Source organism: Drosophila montana, unplaced genomic scaffold, assembly GCF_035044405.1.
Source record: "Drosophila montana isolate Dmon_TW-CO22-7 unplaced genomic scaffold, ASM3504440v1 contig_3029_1, whole genome shotgun sequence".
Taxonomy (NCBI): domain Eukaryota; kingdom Metazoa; phylum Arthropoda; class Insecta; order Diptera; family Drosophilidae; genus Drosophila; species Drosophila montana.
Window position 1 is genome coordinate 254,353 of NW_026997904.1, and position 18,936 is coordinate 273,288.

At 42.2% G+C, this 18,936-nt stretch overlaps 2 protein-coding genes and 1 long non-coding RNA gene across 3 annotated transcripts; 2 read left to right on the top strand and 1 right to left on the bottom strand.

Moving 5' to 3' along the window:
• The first annotated feature begins 161 nt into the window (after positions 1-161).
• On the top strand, positions 162-1,000 carry LOC135430517 (selenoprotein F). The gene is made up of 3 exons (XM_064685215.1): positions 162-317; positions 374-495; positions 550-1,000. The coding sequence occupies exons 1-3, from the start codon at positions 270-272 to the stop codon at positions 923-925; spliced, it is 546 nt and encodes a 181-aa protein (XP_064541285.1). The 5' UTR covers positions 162-269; the 3' UTR covers positions 926-1,000.
• Positions 1,001-3,434: 2,434 nt separating this feature from the next.
• Positions 3,435-13,939, bottom strand: Crtc (CREB-regulated transcription coactivator). Its single transcript, XM_064685189.1, is given in 3 exon segments — positions 3,435-8,151; positions 8,188-8,522; positions 12,308-13,939. Coding segments are annotated over 2 exon segments (2,904 nt in total). The 5' UTR covers positions 8,489-8,522; positions 12,308-13,939; the 3' UTR covers positions 3,435-5,548.
• LOC135430501 (uncharacterized) lies at positions 4,369-14,290 on the top strand. The gene is made up of 3 exons (XR_010436625.1): positions 4,369-4,479; positions 13,914-14,200; positions 14,262-14,290. It is a non-coding gene; the product is annotated as an uncharacterized LOC135430501 (long non-coding RNA).
• The last annotated feature ends 4,646 nt before the right edge of the window (positions 14,291-18,936 follow it).

The following is an 18,936-nucleotide window of genomic DNA, read 5'->3' on the forward strand; positions in this document are numbered from 1 at the left end:
AACAAAACAAATGCGACTACGTGAGCCACATTCTTCTTCTTCAGTAAATTGTGGTTCACTGCCAACTTCACGCGACTCAAGACTGCGTGTGTGTGAGGTAGTGCTGTAAAGCGGCAGACCAAGAAATACTAAGTACAGAAAATACCAAGTTTAGCTGTGATGCGCTAAATAATCGAATGAAGTGGTATTAAAAAATATCGATTAGTCGATGACCATTAAACAAATTGTAAACAACGACGTGGTAGATTAATTAAATTTTGGAAATAAATATGATCAAATTCGGGTTATTATTGTGTTTAGTATTGGCATTAAGTAGTGTGAGTATTCCAGGCAAAACTGGTGTAACCCCAACTGAATAATTTCCACTCTGCAGTGCTTGAAACAAACTCATGCCGAATTCACGGCAGCGGATTGCCGGGAGCTTGGCTTTATTAAGACCCAGCTGCTGTGCTCCAACTGTGACAAACTGGATGATTTTGGTCTGGAAGCCATAAAGTAGGTAACAGATTCACAATTGCGTAAGCGAATAAGTATTCATGCCGTCCACAGACCGCATTGCAAACAGTGCTGCACCCAGGACCAGCAGCCGGCAGCCCAGCGGACCTATGCCAAGGCAATTCTGGAGGTGTGTACATGTAAATTCCGAGCATATCCGCAAATACAGGCCTTCATACAAAGCGGCAGGCCAGCGAAGTTTCCCAATCTGCAAATTAAATATGTGCGTGGATTGGATCCGCTTGTCAAGCTGCTGGACGCCAGTGGCAAGGTGCAGGAAACGCTGTCGATAACCAAATGGAATACGGACACTGTTGAGGAGTTCTTCGAGACGCATCTGTCAAAGGAGGGTGGCGGCAAGAGCTCCTATAGCGTCGTGGAGGATGCCGACGACGAGGACGAGGATTACCTGCGCACCAATAGAATATGAAATTGCAATTATGCCTCCAGCTAGTAGTCAATGTAATAAAAGATAGCCTATCGTGTAGGAGTTCTTACCACAAAACGTTTTGAGCTTTTTGGGAGAAAAGCTTCGGGCGACGTTTGAAAGCTGGCTGCGAATACAGTTTGAGAGCCAGCATTGGGCACGGTTTGGGTTCCAGAAAAGTTATCATTTCTATTTCTGCCGCAATGCGTCCAAATTAACTGATTCATCATATAAATTAATATGTATTTTTGATTTGTTACCTTGTTATCAATTTGCGTGCTGTTGACTACACAACTGCGAAAGCAATAACAATGTCTGGCTATTGTTATGGCACGGGTGACCCATTCTTGTGCCAGTCAAGAGGTACTTTACCCGCGCCCATGCAAATACACACATATGTACGTATGACGTATTAATCCCACCAAGATGTCAAATATTTGCTCAGACTGTTAAATAGTCATTCACTAAATTGGCAAGGCAAATAACGGAATGTTTTTTATGTTTAATTCTGTTGCGTGACAACTTTTGCTTATCTATCGCTCTCGTTCTCGCGCCCCTGTTCAGCTTGCCGATATTTCATCTGGCACGGCGCATGTGCACGCGGCTTTACCGTCATTCACAATTTGCCGAATTTAAGGTTATGTCTGCATCTCGGGATGAGAGCTGCGTACACATCTATAAGAATACTGATTGGCAAATAAGATTTGTTTTATATACATTGTGCAATATCGCCTGTTTACGTTATATTACAATGCATATTTTTATGTGTACTTTTTTTTTAATTATATTTATTGCGGTTGTCGATTTTGTTGTTGTTGTTGTTCATGGTGTTGTTTGTTGTTTTAATCATAGCCTGACCCACAGTGGGACAAGGTGGATAGAAAAGCTATACTAAAAAACTTATAAACACTGATTACAAATCAAAAATACTCAATATGACGATGCAAAATACATACAAACATGCATATGTGCGTACATCCTTCTAAATATTGTGAACGATTGTCACGAGCCATTGTGAATCGCCTTGTGATCAATACTAATTACTTCATTTCTATGCATATTGCATTATTTTTATGCACGGCAGCTGCCGGGCTCAGAGAGCTAGCTTATCATTGTGTGCTATAAAAGCGCATTCAACTGTTTGGCAAAACTATATAGGTATGTGTGTGTGTATATACAAACATATGTATGTATATTTAATTATAAAGTTACTTCGAGAGCCCCCCTAGTTAGCAGCATGGCCGCTGGCTGCGTCTTGGAATGTCGTTTAAGGCGCCCCCTAGATTGCTAAACAGTTGCTGTTTTATTTTATTTTTTTTTCCTATTTCTCTCGTGTTTGCTGATAACATTTGCGCCTTTAGTGTTAAGAACCGGTCGCTGGAGCACTGAGTGCGGGAGCGGGCCAAGCGATAACAATAATGACGCTATAGTCAAAGCGTCATAGCTTCCATTAGCGCGGCAATTAGATTTGATTTTGGCGCTTCATTAAGAAATAACACGAGGAAGCACTAAACACCTAGTGGCAGGGAAAGAGAGAGATTTTTCGCTCTCTCTCTCTCTTTCCCACCACCTACTCTCTTTTGTGCGACTTGCCCTTTTACCGTTAACAGTATCAGCAAAGTCAACGCGAGCAGTGTTATAAAAATCAAAAGCTTGATTTGTTAATTGCGATTTGCGCTTTAAGCATTAGCTAGTAAAGGGTATTCAGCTTTTGTTAGCAACTATGTAACGCATTTATGAAGTGTCGCATTGTAGAAGATGTATGTCGTTGTGTTCGATTTGTAGTACGTACGTTTAAATAGTTTGAAAAATTGGTGAACATAATTTTTCTTGATGTAGGTAGTAAATTATAAAGCATATATAGCCAGCTTTGGTTTATTCGCTTGCGAGGGTATTCAAATGTCGACGCTTGGAGTTATACTATAATTTCATGTTTTATTTATAAGCTAAGCTTGTCTCAACATTTATGACTTGTGCACAAAACACATGCTGAAATACATATGCACGTATGTGTGTATGTGTATACACATATACATATGTACGTAGGGGGGCGAGGGTAGACACATGTATGCATGTGTGCACGCTCTCTCTCTCTCTCTCTCTCTCTTATACTGAAAGGTAAAAGGTAATAGTAAAATAGGACTAAGTGTGGCCACATTGAACTTTGGCTATTAAATTTAGCGCGGGCCAGAAACTGCGTCGCGTTTATTTACAAAGCAGCACACAAAATACCAACAACAACAGCAGCAGCTGCAACAACAACAACAGCGGCAACAACGACAAAAACAACAGCAGTTGCAGCTAATTGTAATCTGCAGCCAATGTGTGCGTTTGTATTTTGTGCAAATAAGAAAAAAATGTGGTTATATTGTTTTTATAAGTTAATTCACATGGGTACATCAATTATACGTGCAATTATTTGCATATTTCATAATTTCGAATAATTCGCGGCGACGCGCACGTAGAACGGTGTGGTGAATATAATATTTACATTAGTTCAACAGGTGGTGGGTAATGGATTTAAAATTAAATTTAAGATTTATTTGAAACAAATAACTGTGTTATTACATTGAATATACTCTTATTCCTGTTGTTTGGATTTTGTTTTCGTATTTTTAAAAACTTGTGTAATCATATATTACATACACAATTACTTAGCTGTATTGTAATAGTATTTTATGTATAATCTACATATACATATTTTCGGTTCATTTCGAACGCGCGCGCATTCAAAACAATTAAATAAATGAATAATAAACAAAAACAAACACCACACAGCAAACAAATAAAACAACAAAAGGTTTTGCTGCAGTTTTTTGTTCTTGTTTTTTGTTTTTCATTCTTTTTTTTTTCCATTTGTTTTCCTTAATTCAATGCGCCTGTTTTCTTAACATCGTTCACAATTATTATTATTATTATTAATTATAAGTATTTTTTTGTTGTTTGTTTGTTTTTGTTTTTCTTCGCATATTTTAGGGATTTAAATTTTTACTTATGTAGTTTATAACTAGAGGTTTACATTGACATTAAAAAAAGGAAAATGTATATTTTTTTTGCAAAATTCTCGTTACTATATAATTAACAATATTATGTATATAAGTTCTGGTACTCAATTAATAAAACTTTTGCACTTTTAAAGCCAGTTGCATGCGCTTTCATTTTGTTGTCGTTTCATAAAAATTTGTATTCGCTTAATAAATTTAGACTCTTCTATATATATATTATTATTCTTGGATTGGAATTGAAATAAAATATTGTATTTAAAATTTTGGTACGAAAAATTTGTTGCGTAAGTTACATTGTGTGTGGTTTAATATATTATTTAAAGAGTTCGTTACGAATTTGTGTTACATTTTGCTTTGCCTCCTAACTATGTATGTGTATATTTAGCTTTAGGTTTTGTAAAAAATTTTGAGTAGTTCGTTTTTGATTTATTTTTTTATCTGTTTTGTTTATTCATTTTTGTTTTCGTTAAGTTTTTCGGATCCGATCAGATCGTCTCGGAATCGGAGCTATAGCAACCTGATCGCCTCGTGTTAGCTGGCCAAATGTGTATAGTAAGTATATAAACTATAGATTTAGCTATATATATATTTGTGATACTGCATCTTATAGTGGGTTTTTTTTTCATAATTTATCGCTATATCATTTATTTTTCTCTTTTCTGGCAATTATCGTATTCGAAAAGGTCTAGAAACAGTTTGAATTTAACATAGATCAAGGTTTTTTACAGCACTGGAAGGCTCGGTATCGGTATTGGTATCGGTATTGGTATTGGTATCGGTAACGGTATCGGGTTATCGATAACTGTAACGGTCCGCGGTCTTAAATACTAGTAATTGCTTCGACGGCACGTAAGGGTAATTTTGGATATATCCGTTAGCTATGTTTGGGCTCTGATGGTAGCGTTAATAGCATTATTATCTGTTATAAATAGTTGGTAAATTGTAGCTTTATTTTACAGGAATTTCGTTTGTGTGGTTTTTTAGTGGTTTTTGTTTTGCTTTATAGAACGTGTACAATAATTTGGTCGTAGGTCTAAGACACTTTTTGGTTTTAATCCTTTTCCATTATATAAATAAATACATATACATGTGCATGTATATATTGTTGTTATATACAGAAAGTAGCGTTATACAATTTATTTAAATATATATATATATATATTTAGTAAGTAGTAGTAGGTATTTTCGTGACTTATGTGCGTAGTTAAGTAAAATCTGAGACTCGCTGTAAAATATATAACATATGTTAACGGGTTCTGCTTGGAGGGGTGCCGGGAGGGAGCAAATTGGAGGGTAGATATGGTATTATCATTATTATTTATATTATTATTATTTTCTGTTTTTTCTTTTTTTTTTTTTTGTCGGGTGACTCACAAGTACAAGTACACTTAACGGCTAAGTTTTAAAAGCTAGCTACACAAAGCACAACGAATGACAGGGATTAGGGATGTGAATGAGGACGAGGACGAGGACGGGGAGGACAAGGATTGCAGGGGGACGAGAGTACAAGGACTAGTATGGGCATAACAACGCTTACATCTACGATGTGTTTGTGTGTATGTTTGTGTGTGTGAGTGTGTGTGTGTGTGTGTGTGTATCGTCATCGATAGCTTGGCACGACTTAGAAGAAAAAGTTGCGCACTTCCTCATCCAAGTCGGTGGAGTCGACAAGATCATCTATGACGCCCGGCACAAGAAGCTCAATCACCTCCAAGTCCTTCTTGTCCTTGTCGCTAGCTGCTGCTGCTGCTGCTGCCGCCGCTGCTGCTGCTGCCGCCTGCTGCTGGACATCCGCGCAGCTGCCGGCGGAACTGGAGGACGGCAGTGGCATGGCAATTCCGGCATCCAGCAGCGCCTCGTAGGTGTCCTCGAGCAGGACGCCGCTCTCGATGGCCGCAACAGCCTCCTCATAGTATCAGTTGAGGTCGCGACGAAAGCTATCCTCGATGCTCGGATCGGCAATCATGATCGGACTCTGATCCGACAGCATCTGCAGTCCCGCCACATCCATTTGCCCCAAATCCAGATCAAGCGTATCGAAAATCTCCCGATTAAAGTCCGTATTCGAGGAGTAATCGCTAAATATAATAGCGGGTATATTGGCTGTGGTGGGCGTGTGGTTATGCGATTGGTGGTGCTGGTGGTGCTGCTGTTGCTGCTGCTGGTGGTGGTGTTGGTGTTGAGGCTGGTGATGATGGTGCGTTTGAGGCTGCGGCTGCTGCTGCTGCTGCTGGTGATGATGATTCATTATCATGTTGGAGTTGCAGGCGTTGCTCACGGGCGAGCTGCTCGACAGCGGCGAGTTCGAGTGGTGCGGCGAGTGCATCGGTGAGTGGTGCGGCGAGTGGTGCAGCGACAGTGACAGCTGCTGCTGCTGCTGCTGCTGCTGTGGGGATGCCTGCGCCGACATGGGTATGGGCAGCGGCGAGCTGGGACAGCCCAGCGGCGAGGGCACCGGCGAGGCGACCAGCGGCTCAGCCACGCCCCCACCATTGCTGCTATTGTTGTTGTGGTGCTGATGCTGACTCTCCGGCCCGTTCAGACTGGGTCCGCCATTGTGCGTTGCCGCCGTGCCCGCTCCATTGCTGTTGTTGTTGAGGAGTTGTTGCTGCTGCTGCTGCCGCTGCTGCTGCTGGTGTTGTTGTTGTTGCTGTTGCTGCTGTTGGTTGTTGATGCGTCTGAGGTTGTTGTTGTTGGCGCTCGCCTCGGGACTGGCGCTCAGCTCGCTAAAGTCCAAGAGCTTGTTTTGTGCTTGTTCCTGATTATGATAGGGTCCATTGGTGCCATTCGGCGCCGCCATATCGTCAAAGTCCAGAGCGACAAAGTTGTTGGCAAAACTTTGCTGCTCCGGCGACGAGTTGCTGTCGCCCAGCGAAAAGTTCTCAAAGTGATTGTGAAACGAGGGATTCAGACTGTTGTAGGCGGCATCAAAGGCGCCCGAGAGTTGCTGCTGCTGCTGCGTTTGCTGCTGCTGCTGCTGCACACGGATGGGACTGGCCGGTGCGCTGGTGTGCAGTTCGCTGCCGGAGACGCTGCTTAGCAGGCCGGGCGAGGAGCGCGGACTAGACGGATTGGCTGGCTGGCGATAATCGGTCAGATTGCCGGACACAATCGACGTGGAGGTGCCATTGTTGGCGCCCAGCGTCGGCAGCGGACTGAACGATAAGTGCGGCGAGCTGCTCGGCGGCTGGACGGGCGTGCTGCCGGCGCCGGCGGACGTTGGCGAGTGCTGTTGCTGATGGTACGGCGATGGTGGACCGCCCCCCGCCGCCGCCGCCGCCGGACTAAACGGACTGGGCGACTGATCCCGATCGCGTCGTTGATTGTGCGGCGACATAACGGGCGACAACGTCTGCTGCAGCAACTGTTGCTGTTGCTGCTGTGGCTGTTGCTGCTGTTGTTGTTGCTGCTGTTGCTGTTGCTGCTGTTGCTGTGGTGTTGCATAGTGCTGCAGTGCGGTGAGATTGGGCAGGGAGCCGGTATTGGCATAGCTGGCCTGATCCTGCAGCGGCCTGAAGAAAGAGTTCACGAATTTGGCATTGTTGTATGGCGTTGGTTGCTGCTGCTGCTGCGAGGGATGCAGCTGCTGCTGGTGTTGCTGTTGTTGCTGCTGCTGCTGCTGGTGCAGCTGCTGCTGTTGTGCTTGTGGCTGTTGCTGTTGGTGTATGTGCAGCTGTTGCTGCATATTGTGCTGATGCTGTTGCAGCTGCTGCAGCTGCAGCTGATGCGGCAACAGCGGCGACTTTCTCCTTTGTGCCTGCGGACTAAAGCTGCGTCCAATCTGATGCGGCGAGTGAGATCGTTGACTGTGCGGCGACTGTTGCTGCTGCTGCTGCTGTTGCTGCTGCTGCTGCTGTTGCAGCTGTGCATAGTTGGCGTGCAGCGAATTCATGTCCGTGGCAAAGCCACCTTCCGCGGCTACCGCGCTCTGGTGCAGCGCCGAGTCCGAGTTGGAACGGCGCCAATTCGTGTCCATTGGCGGACTCAAGTACAGGTTCTGTTGTGTGCCATTGTTGTTGTTGATGTTGTTGTTGTTGTTGTTATTGCTGGTGCTGCCTGTGCTGCTGCTGCTGCTGTTGGGCAGGCCCATCGCATTGATCAGACCGCCGGCGCCCGTTGAGCTGCTGCCGTAGGGCGAACGATCCTGCTTGCGCTCCGATTGCCGCCGCACAGGTCCGCCGCCCATGCTGCGCCCGCGCGACTCGCGATACGCTGTGGGTGAACCTCCACCGCCCCCGCCCCCGCCCCCGCCACTGCCGCCTCCACCACCGCCAAGTCCGTCCGGCGAGGCGCCGCCGCTGGCACCGCTGCCATTGCCGCTGCCGCCACCCGTGCCATTGCCCGCGCCCGCGCCCGCACCCGCACCCGCACCTGGCGAGGCATTGCTGGCGCCGCTGTCGATGCCGCTGACGCAGCACTCCAATATCTTTTGATTCGCCTGCGTCTCGTCCATTTTGGTGGCATACACCTCCTTCATGATGCGCTCGAACTCGGCTGTGCCCTCCGCCTGCTTCTGCTTCTGCAGCGCAATCTTCTCGCTGAACTTGCGCGGATTGGCCATGGCTGCAGTCCTCTGTGTGCGTGTCCTGATCAGTCTGCGAATATAGTTAGTTATTTTTACAACACATATAGATCGCCCTTACAGCCTATTCTCGGCTTCGGCTGTTAAAAGGCATGAGATTTCAATTCCTGCCGCGTTCGTTCTGTTTTGCTCTGCGCTACGCCAAATTATCGGACGCATCGATTCAAGTTTCTCTCTCTCCCACATAAACTACCTTGAAAGGGAGCAAATGTATGCGAATGAAAGTCGCAACTGGAATACCCTTTCTAAACTTTTAAGGTTCTTAGACTTTGACTGTATTTAATAAATAAAGTCCATATATATTTAAATTAGGTATTCTGTGTGCATAAAGATGTATGTATGTTCATCTATTTAAATGCCGCCCTTCTATGCGATTCTCAAACCTTCAAGTAAGATCCACACACTTTTTATACAAAATAATGACGCATTGCAGCTTAACTAAATGGTTTGTTATCTTTTTAGAAACTATGTCAAGTATAGTATAGAAAAATAATATATATATATATAAAGTATATAACCTATAACACTTTACTATATTTTACTACACAAGAAATCATAATACTTTATTCTCACTATTATATTTTGAATATTCCTTATCGAAGTGCTTGCTTTTAAAAGCAATTAATTTAATAGTTTTCGAATTGGACTTGAATTTATAACATTTGAACTTTCTTTTTCTCTGAGCTCACATACAAGTTTCTCTTAAGACTTGAAAATGGAATAATTTTTTCGATAAAGTCTTTTAGTTTTTATTATAATGCTCTTAATGCAGAAATAAAACATTTAATCAAATTTGTTAAGGATATCTATAGGACAAGTTTTGAAACTTTTAATTTAATTTTTTTAAAAATTAAGACCCATTTTATTTCTGGAAACTAAACATCCCTAAAACCCTTCGACATGTTTCTTCAATCAAAATACTAATACGAAAAGTTTTGGTACGTTGCAAAGTTGTTGAAAAAAGAAGTATACCCTTGTCATTTTAGGGTATTGCTAATGCTTTTGTCTGCTCTTGGCTTTATCAATGTTGTCAGCTGATAAGGCAGATAGTTGGCCTAACAAATCAGACATTGCCGTGGCGGCAACCTCGTACTCCACCTATCTAGCACTCGCGCTCTCTCTCTTTCTCTGTGTGTCGCCCTACTGTATCCCTTACTCACTCTGGCTCACATTGGCATTGTCTCCTCCGTTTGGTTTCAGTATTTCTCCGCGCTGCGATTTATTGCATAACGCGTGCGATATATGTTAAAAAGGGCGGGAAAAAAAGCCCATTCGCGGCAAAGTAAACAATAAGTTTATAGTTCGCTGGAACCGTCTCAGAAAATATATATATATTATATATATAGGGGTGCCAGGCGGGGCTCCGACAACCTGCAGCTGCAATACGCAAATGGGGAATTCGAAATCGAACTGACGCCCGTTGCGTAGCAAACGAAATAATTTTGCATTAATTGATTCGTTCGGTTCGGCGCAGTTGGCAAAGTTTTCGAGGGCCCCGAAACACGTGAAGGGTAGCCTATAACCTTTTGATATCTAGTTTCGCCTCACTTTTACCCTCACAATAATATCGATTGGGCATAAAAAAAACCCGTTTCGCAGCCTCAGTTTAATTTGGCCGTGTTTTTGTTACTTTTAGCTCAACTTGATGAGCTGGTTAAGAGGTTGACAAAAGATTTACCAAAAAGAGTTGACAAGTTTGTGGCACACACACACACACACACACACACACACACACACGCACACACACAATCTGGCTTTATCTGGGTGACAGAGCAATCGAGGCATGAAGTCATGCGTGGTCGCATGAATTCTTATCTGCGGATTGAACATAGATCTTGAATCGTGCTCGTGACTAACTACAAAATTAGCTAGCTGATCAATCAATTATATAGGTTAAATAGAGGGCGGCTTAAGTATAGAGTATACAGCTAAAAATATACTCAAATAACGCTGATTCATTGCGCTTAAGAAATATCTGTAGCACGAAGCTTAGGGTTCGAACCTCCATGCAGAAGGGTCAATGCATAGGATGTCTTGGAATTTGTCTAAAGTTGTCGTGCGTCACAAAAACAACATCAATACCCCTTTAATTTTAAACTTTATTCATTTGAGCCGGGCAATGCCGGGTAATTTCTTGTAGTAAACAATATTTAAAGAACTTCATATATGTTACTTTCACTGAAAAGTAGAATTGATAATTGGGGAATAGGTTTTGATGCTATTTAAAATTGAATCAAGCTGTGTCCTTGATTTAAATGGAACCAAGTCCAAAAAAAATTTGTCAGGAATCCTTTTCCCATTGTCAATAGGGCATAAGCTTGTTGTTCTTAATTTCTGTCCAAGTTTTTAAGAAGCCAAAAACCCTAAAAGAAGTTTCAAATACTTTACCAAGTACATAAGTTCTTAATTTGTTCCAAAATTCTTATTTGAAGCAGATACTGGGCCTACGAAACACCTACTTCAGACACAGTTTGGATATACATATAGACCCACTTTTATATGTATATATGCTAGTTATATGCATAAACCTATTTCTTTTCAGACACACAAACTATTCTCGCTTGTTTAAATACAATTTCATTTGAAGTTTAGCTGGAGAAATGGATCAAAAAAGTCGCAAGCGCACTTTAAGTAATCCAGCTTGCACTTAAGACATCCCAAAACGATCTCGAATCAAGTATTTTGTCATTAAAAAAACCTACTTGAACTAAGTACCTTCGTACTTAAGCCAAGTACAAACGGAACGGGGCAGATTTTGAGATCGTTTGTACTTAAACTGAGTAGAAAATACTTGATTTATTTTCCGAGTGTATTGTGTGTTTGGACTTTTAGTTAATCAACTTTCGAGCCAGTTGTTTTTACCAACCTATTTTGTTTTCTCTTCCAAGTTTCATGCGAGTAATTTCCCCTTCTTAAAAAGTCCCATTAATCATTAATGAGCTACCGTAGAGTTTCCTTACGCTTGGATGGCAATTATGGATTGGGTTTTTTGCTTTCTTGCTTTCTGAAACGCCCTCAATAGACTTTTGGGGGCTGAACAAAAGTCAATTTCCCGCAGCGATCGGCGGCAAATTCCAGCTAATTGTCAACAGGCCGGATGACTAACCAACTCGGAAGCGTGTCTCTGAGCGAGAACCAATTATGGCTCAAAGCAATGCGCCGGAATGGCTTTAACTGATTTGCGATTCAGCTCATATGCAGGCTCCTGTCCATAAGCTATTGCCACCGCCCCCCCCCCCCCCTGCTGTTACCAACTGTGGAAAGGGGGGTTCGGGACACGCCCATGAATGGCAGGGCAGAAAAAAAAACATTCCCACGAATCGATAATGACATTTAATAATGATTTAATAACCAAAACGATAAAAATTTACTTAGGCGCGCACATGGCTCAGGGTCGATAGCAGCGGAGGGGGGGGGGTGGCTTGGGGTAGACGAAGCAGGAAGAGCTACCCCCCCTGCTGCCGACGCTTTTGGGCCCTAGCCCTTGGTGGGTTGTGTTTTCGGTGCTCTTATCAGCTGCTTTATCGGCGCGCGCGCCATGGAATTTTTGAATAATTTTGCACTGTTTGTTTACGCCGCAAGCGAGGAAGGAGGGAAGAGGGAGGGGGAGGTGTAGGCAACGACAACTGTGAGAGAGAAGGGGCCCCACATGTCCGAAAGTTGCCACACTGTTGCAAATGAAGCGGCCGGCGCTTGAAAAACAGAACGAACGCGCTGCAGCGAGGGTGGAGGTGTAGGTGGCTGGTTGGGGGGGCTGTTAGGTAGACAAGAGTGCTTCTTCTTCTTATTTATACTTACTTGTCAAGCGCGCGCTATGACAACAAAAAATCAGTTGTTCTCGCTTGTGCTCAAGCGTGCTCACACGCTCCTCCTCGCACTTCTTCTTTTTTTGGGCGCTCTCTCGCGCGCTCTCGCTCTCTTTGCCAACTAACTGGCAACTCTAATTGGCCGGATTGGCTGTGCAAAAACAAAAGTTGAATAATTTCGCGCTGTCGTTGGGCTTTGTTGTTACTTAATTAAAATAAGTATGTTTTATATATGCATTAAATTATGATGGCTCTGTTATGGCTGAATATATACTATATGCACGTACATATATATTTTTTGGCGCTTTTTTTTTTTGTTGCTTTACTACTTGTTAGCGCCCAGCTGCTGTCAAGCTTTTCGTTTTGTTGTTTTGTTTGTTCTAAGCTCGCTCGTATGTAGCTTTTCTTGCTGTTGTTGTTGTTGTTATTGTTGTTGTTTTTTGGTTCTTTTTTACTGCGTCTTCTTCTTTACCGCGTACGCGCTAAAAACTTGTCAGCCGTTTTTATTTTGTTGTGTGGCGACTGATAAAACCAGATTTTATTTTGCGTTCTGCTTGTTTCTTTTTTAATACGAAAATTGATTTCTAATTTCAGTTTTGAGCGCTGCTGCTGCTGTTGTTGTTGTTGTTCGCGCCAGTTGGGAATTTGTTAATGGCCGCGCGCAAAAGATTTTTGTGCTGCTGCTGCTGCTGCTGCTGCTTCTTCTTCTTCTATAAGTTATTGTTGTTGTTTGCTCACTTACACACACGCACGCACACACCCATACACACATGCGCGCGCTTTGCTCGCGTTTATTGTTTTAACGCACAACTACGACGTTTTTCTTTGCGCTCAGCTGCTTGGGCACAATTTTTTTGTTGCTTTTTTTTGATTTTCGTTACCAACGAAATGAAAAACTTTTGTTGCGCCTTTGACCTCTTTTCACACGGACGTTGACTGCGACAGTGGCAGAGGCAGCAACGACACTTTAAATAGCTGTATTTGTGTGTTGTTTTGGTTGCGTTTTCCAATTGGGGTCCACGAGCATTTCCGATTGGGGTAGCGGGATTACAGCACGCGGATGGTTTGTTGGGGCTGGTTGCGGCGGCCCGTGCCCGAAGCCGATATTTGACCGTTATTGTATTGCATTTCCTTGTTGATATATTTATGTATGTACGTATGTAAATTTAGCTACTGCTCCGATTTTGTTTTTTTTTTGTTTTTCACCAACAACAGGCCAAACCAAGCAGGCACACACACGCACATGCACACGTACACGTATATGTACACACACGCACGCACACGGAGGCAGGCGCTTTCATTTGTATTATGTACACACACGTATTATGTATGTTATTTTCGTTGCACCGCACTCGCACAAACTTATCATAACGATTCGACTGCTGCTGCTGCTGTCGTTTCTTCTTCTTCGTTCATCTTCGTCGTCTTTTTTTTTTATTAATTTTATTTTTGTAGTGTCGTTATTATTGGGCACTTTGCGTTTAACTGGCACGTTTTCAATTGTTGTTAACGCGCCATTCAACTGCGCATAGTTATCGCTGCGTTTTTCAACAAAATTTATCGCATTTGTTTTGTTATTTTCACTTTTTTCTTATTAGATTTCTGGTTTAGCAGCAGTGACTAAGAATACACTAAAATTGGTCAAGCGCGTGGAACGGAACTGGTTTGCCACGGAGCTGACTGAGCAGGTTGTCAAATGTTCCCGCTAGATGGCGTCTCCGAAATGCGTCACAGCGCTCAACAGTGGCGGAACTGTGCGGCGAGCGTTCAACAGTTGAATTCTTAAATAAATGGCTTCGAGTTTATTTTTGCGAGCCAAGTGTATATAAAAAATAAAAGAAAGAAGAAATTGGATGATAAAAATGTGACAATAATAATAATATAGGTAAGTGCAACTTGCAGATATATTAATGCATGTGTAAATTTAAAGCGCAGCTCTATTTAAGCTTAGATTGGATGGCACGCATCAACACACACTCACACACACAAAATTTGCAATGTCTGTACATACGTGTGTGTGTGTGTGTGTTCGTACGCCTGTTTCCTTTTCCGTTAACATTTTGTGTCTGGTTTCCGGCATTTTTGTGCGCCGTTTAAAATTGTTTCCTTAGATACAAATCTGTGGCAGCAACAAATTTCGTTTTACAGACATTTGAATGCCAATTGCAAGCAAATTGCCGCCTGCGGCACCAACATTTAAGTTCTGCGCCCTTTGCCCCTTGCCCCGGAAAAGAGCCAACAACAATTTCTAGTTTTAGTTTTCGAAAGCGAGTCAAAGGAAATGCCGGAGCGCAAATTGAAATGTGACCACGTTTGCCAGATGGCCTGTCTATATAACTGGGCGAGCATGGAAATTATATTTCTACGTGGCCAGCTTTGAATTAATTAAATGAAACGCATAAATTGTTTGGCGTAAGTTAAGAGAGCAGAAAACCAAACTAAAAGTAAACATAGTTGGCGAAAGACAACTTCAAGAAGGGCGTTATTATTAAAATTCCAATGGGCGGTAAATATAAATGTATACACATTTATCTGCGTCTATTATTATTCTTAAGTTAATCGATATGTTGTTTATTATTTAAATAATGTGCAACAAAACCACGAACCTTTTATTTAACTGCAATTAAATTTATGCATGTTTTCTCTCATGAAAATCGCATAGAAAGGCGATGTTCAAAGATGTAGTTAGTAAGAGAGCGTGAGAGCGAGAGATACAATGCAGGTGTACAAGCGAGAGCATACAGAGAGAGAGAGAGAGAAGAGAGAGGGAAAAAGAAAGAGAGAGTGAGAGAGCACATGAAAGAGAGAGAGAGAGAGAGAGAGAGAGGGAACAAGGAAAAGAGAGAGCGAGAGTGAGAGAAAATGAAAGATTAGAGTGAGAGAGTAAGAGTGAGAGGGAGATAGAGAAATATCACACTTATTCGTATATAAACACTTTAAACATACAAATAAATAAAATAGAGATATAAATTTAGTTTTTTTGTACTCAGTTTTTGTTATAGTAAAATATAATTCCTACAATTTTTGTTTTACGGCCGCAAGCTCCATTAAATCAAATTTCCGTTACACATGATAAAACAAATCTTATTTTAAGTACAGAAAAGTGCTTAAATCAAGTACTTTATATGGGGCCTTAGAATTGTAGATTGTAATTTACCTCACGTTTGCCAGCTTTGAGGCACGCTTACTTGACATTCGATGGATTTATGAAACATTCAATTTTGCAATTCTCGACAAGCTTTCGAGGCATAACACTTTTGAACAAAACAAAAACATTATGCGACTACCCCAAACCCAGCTACAACAATTCTTCCTTCGGTTATTTGGCTGCTTGTTCCATTAAATTAGTGGAACAATTCGCATTTAACGCATATTAATTTCCAACTACCTTATCGCGAGAAGCTCTTCCAGCTGCACATCTCATTTGGCGCGTTTTTTTGTTGTTGTTTAACAAAAACTCTCGTTGCCCCGGGGGCACATTGAGTTGTTATCAGTGTCGCTTGTTATCATTTGATATCATCGCCGATGCGGCGGAGGGGGAGGTGGGGGAGGTGAAGGCACACCCACAAGCAATTGATATTGCGCCGCGATTGCCTCTTGCATTGATTTCTTGAATTTCAATCAAAGTTCAACATGGCATGGATTTTTTTTCCGCTCTTATTGTATATTATTTTTTATTACTAATATTCCTTTTATTTCGTTTTGGTTATGGGGAATGTTGTTATTTTTTTTTTCTGCTTCCATCCAACGTTGCGTTCAGTCGAGCGTCGGCATTTTGGGCACTAACAATTAAAAGTAACGGCAGTTGACGCTACATTTAACGGTATGTGCATCCATATATACGAATTTGAGTGTGACTGTGTGTGTGCCTTTGTGCCTGTGTCAGTGTGTGTGTGTGTGTGTGTGTGATGAACTCTTAATAAAGAGATAGCCAGCTGTAAAATTAAATTTTATGTTGCAAAAAAAAAAAGAAACACAGAAACAACAACAAAAAAATGGCACACACACCTGTCCTTAAGCTTTCAGTTCATTAATAGCAGGATTGCATGCGGCAACAACTATAAAAACAACTGCAAAAGGCACTTCACAAAAGGGAGCACAAACAGTGGAAGGATCGAGGAAGCTTGACTGGGTGATACCCTGTGCTTAGTTTTGTGCATTCGTATTTTGGCAAACAGCGAAACAACAATTACTAAAACTCAGTCTCGTTTGCTTGCTCACTCTCTCACCTACTAGCTGAAAAAGAACAGCTTAATTTAGTTCATGAAAATCGCATAGAAAACCGTTACAGAAATTCGGGATATAACTAGTTGCAGTGAGAATCTTATGGAGCATGTGGGCGGGAACATGCAAGAGAAACCCAAAGAGAGATAAAAAAGCAGTAAGAAAAGAGAAAATGCGAGAGAGATAGAGAGAGAGAGAGAGGCAGAGAGACAAAGGGTCAGAGAGAGACCAAGAGGCAGACAAACAGAAAAAGACAGAGTAAGAGATTTGGAGAAAATGACTTGAGAAATGAAGGCACAGAGAGAGAGAGAGAGAGAGGGAAGGATTCAGAAAGAGCAAGAGATACAGTGAAGTAACAGAGAGAGATACAGAAAAGAGAAAGAGAGACAGAGGCAGATGGAGAGAGACAGAGTCAGAGAAAAAGAGAGAAGAGAGTTAAAGAAAAAAAAAGGAAAGACCGACAGAGATGTGGAGAAAATCGCTGTTAACTAAAGAAAAGCAGACACGGAAACAGAGACAAAAGAGAGAGATAGAGAGGGAGGTAGAGAGAGAGAAAAAGAGGGAGATAGAAGAGAAGAGAAAGAGAGAGGTAATATAAGTGGGACTGCACGTGAGTAAAAGATAATGAACAAGGACAGACAGTCAGTGCTCTGCATTTAACTAAAAGTTCTATCGAAATCATGAAAGCACCTGAACTCATGAAAATCGCATAGAAGGGCGTTCGATGCTTTGCAACAGAGCATAAATACAAACCTTTTAACCCTTTTCAGTGGACACAGGGTAGAACAAAAGAAAATCGATATAAAAATCGGAAAATCATTTTCGCTTCCTAAACGCTTTCATATGCGTGTTCTCTAAAAGTTTTCATTAAGGATTCGGTTGGGTTTTGTTGTCGGCCTGCAATTGAATGTTGCAGGTGGAATTGAATTGAATACGCTTTCAAGAACTCATTTGCATTCCCAATCAAAATAGTGTTGAGCGGAATCATTGCGCTTTTGTCTTTTGGCCCTCGAAAATCTGCTCTTGCTCTTATTCGGGCCTTCAGCTCGTTATCGTCTTGGCAGCAACAACAACAACGATAACAACCGAAAACAACGACAATTTCTTGTTGCTTGTTTGTTTGCCAGGCCGCAGAGACAGCAAACAGCAAGCAGAAGTAGACAGACAATTGGTTGGGGGAGCTAGGAGGAAGCTAGGGTAGACCGGGTAGATAGGGCGCTGGAACTGTTTCCGTCTGCATTTGTTGTCAACGACAGGCGAGCACTTTAGTTGTGCACATTAAACGTAGCTGCCGTGTATGCCATATGCCACCCAACCACGCCCCCAACCCAATCTCGCCCACTTTGGCGGAAGCTTGCTATTCGTGTCGGTGTGTGTGTATTTTTTCTTATGAAATTTTCGAGAGAATTGCTCGTTTATTCATTAAATTACAAAGGAGCAAGCGAGCGAACAATGCAATTTGCCATAGCTAGAGCACAGGCACGCCCCCATCTGCCCGCCCAGCCCACTTCACGGCCCCTCGAGCCCATCCGACCCCGCAAACAGACAGCATGTTCGACATTTGCCAGTAGCAATTGCAAATGCAATTGAAGTTTTACTCTTGCGCAGCTCTTAAGCCGCTTAATTGCTGCCAAATACTCCAGCCCTCAAAACTGAAGTGAATGCCTCATAAATCTTCAGAAAAAGGGCTCCTCCATTGTGGCTGCAAAATATCGCTCCTACGCAGAGCTGATGAGGCGAGGCGTTAATAAGCCCCTAGGCAAGTGGCGGACACAAATGTGCTGCAACAAGATGGTTTGTTCAGGGCAAAGGATGCTGTTGTCATTGCTGCAAATATGCAAATTTTGATCAATTTCAAGGGTGATAGGGCCTTCGATAAATAAGTTTTTGTTATTTATGCTCAGTACCCAGGCGAACGGGAAGAAGGTTTCATCTCTAGTAGAACTCCAGCTAGTGGCAAAAATTTGATGATAAGAAGTAAAAGAAGTTTTCTTATGTATCGATAATTATCGATATTCAACCTTGATTAATTGTTATCGATAAATGTTTCGATTTGGTTTAGATTCTTAATACACATTACGTAGGTTATAACTGCTTGAGATAAAATTTGGCATGTAGCTTCTTATCGATAATTATCGATAGCTTACCCCATCAACTCATTAATATATACATAATAAATGTAGTATATAGCTTTTTATCGATAATTATCGATAGCTTACCCGACGAATGTCGAGATGCGCCTTGGATTTCCAATGCACTTTACAAAGCTTACAGTAGCTTCATACACAAAATATGGTGTGTAGACCTATTTCGATAATTATCGATAGCCTACCCTGTACATTCGTTATCGATGAATGTCGACAATAATCTCATACGAGTGTGTATCTAGATGATTTT

Coding starts and splice junctions, on each gene's coding strand:
- LOC135430517 (XM_064685215.1), top strand. CDS start 270: ATGATCAAATTCGGGTTATTATTGTGTTTAGTATTGGCATTAAGTAGT. Junction 318..373: donor TAGTATTGGCATTAAGTAGT/GTGAGTATTCCA, acceptor TCCACTCTGCAG/TGCTTGAAACAAACTCATGC. Junction 496..549: donor TTTGGTCTGGAAGCCATAAA/GTAGGTAACAGA, acceptor TGCCGTCCACAG/ACCGCATTGCAAACAGTGCT.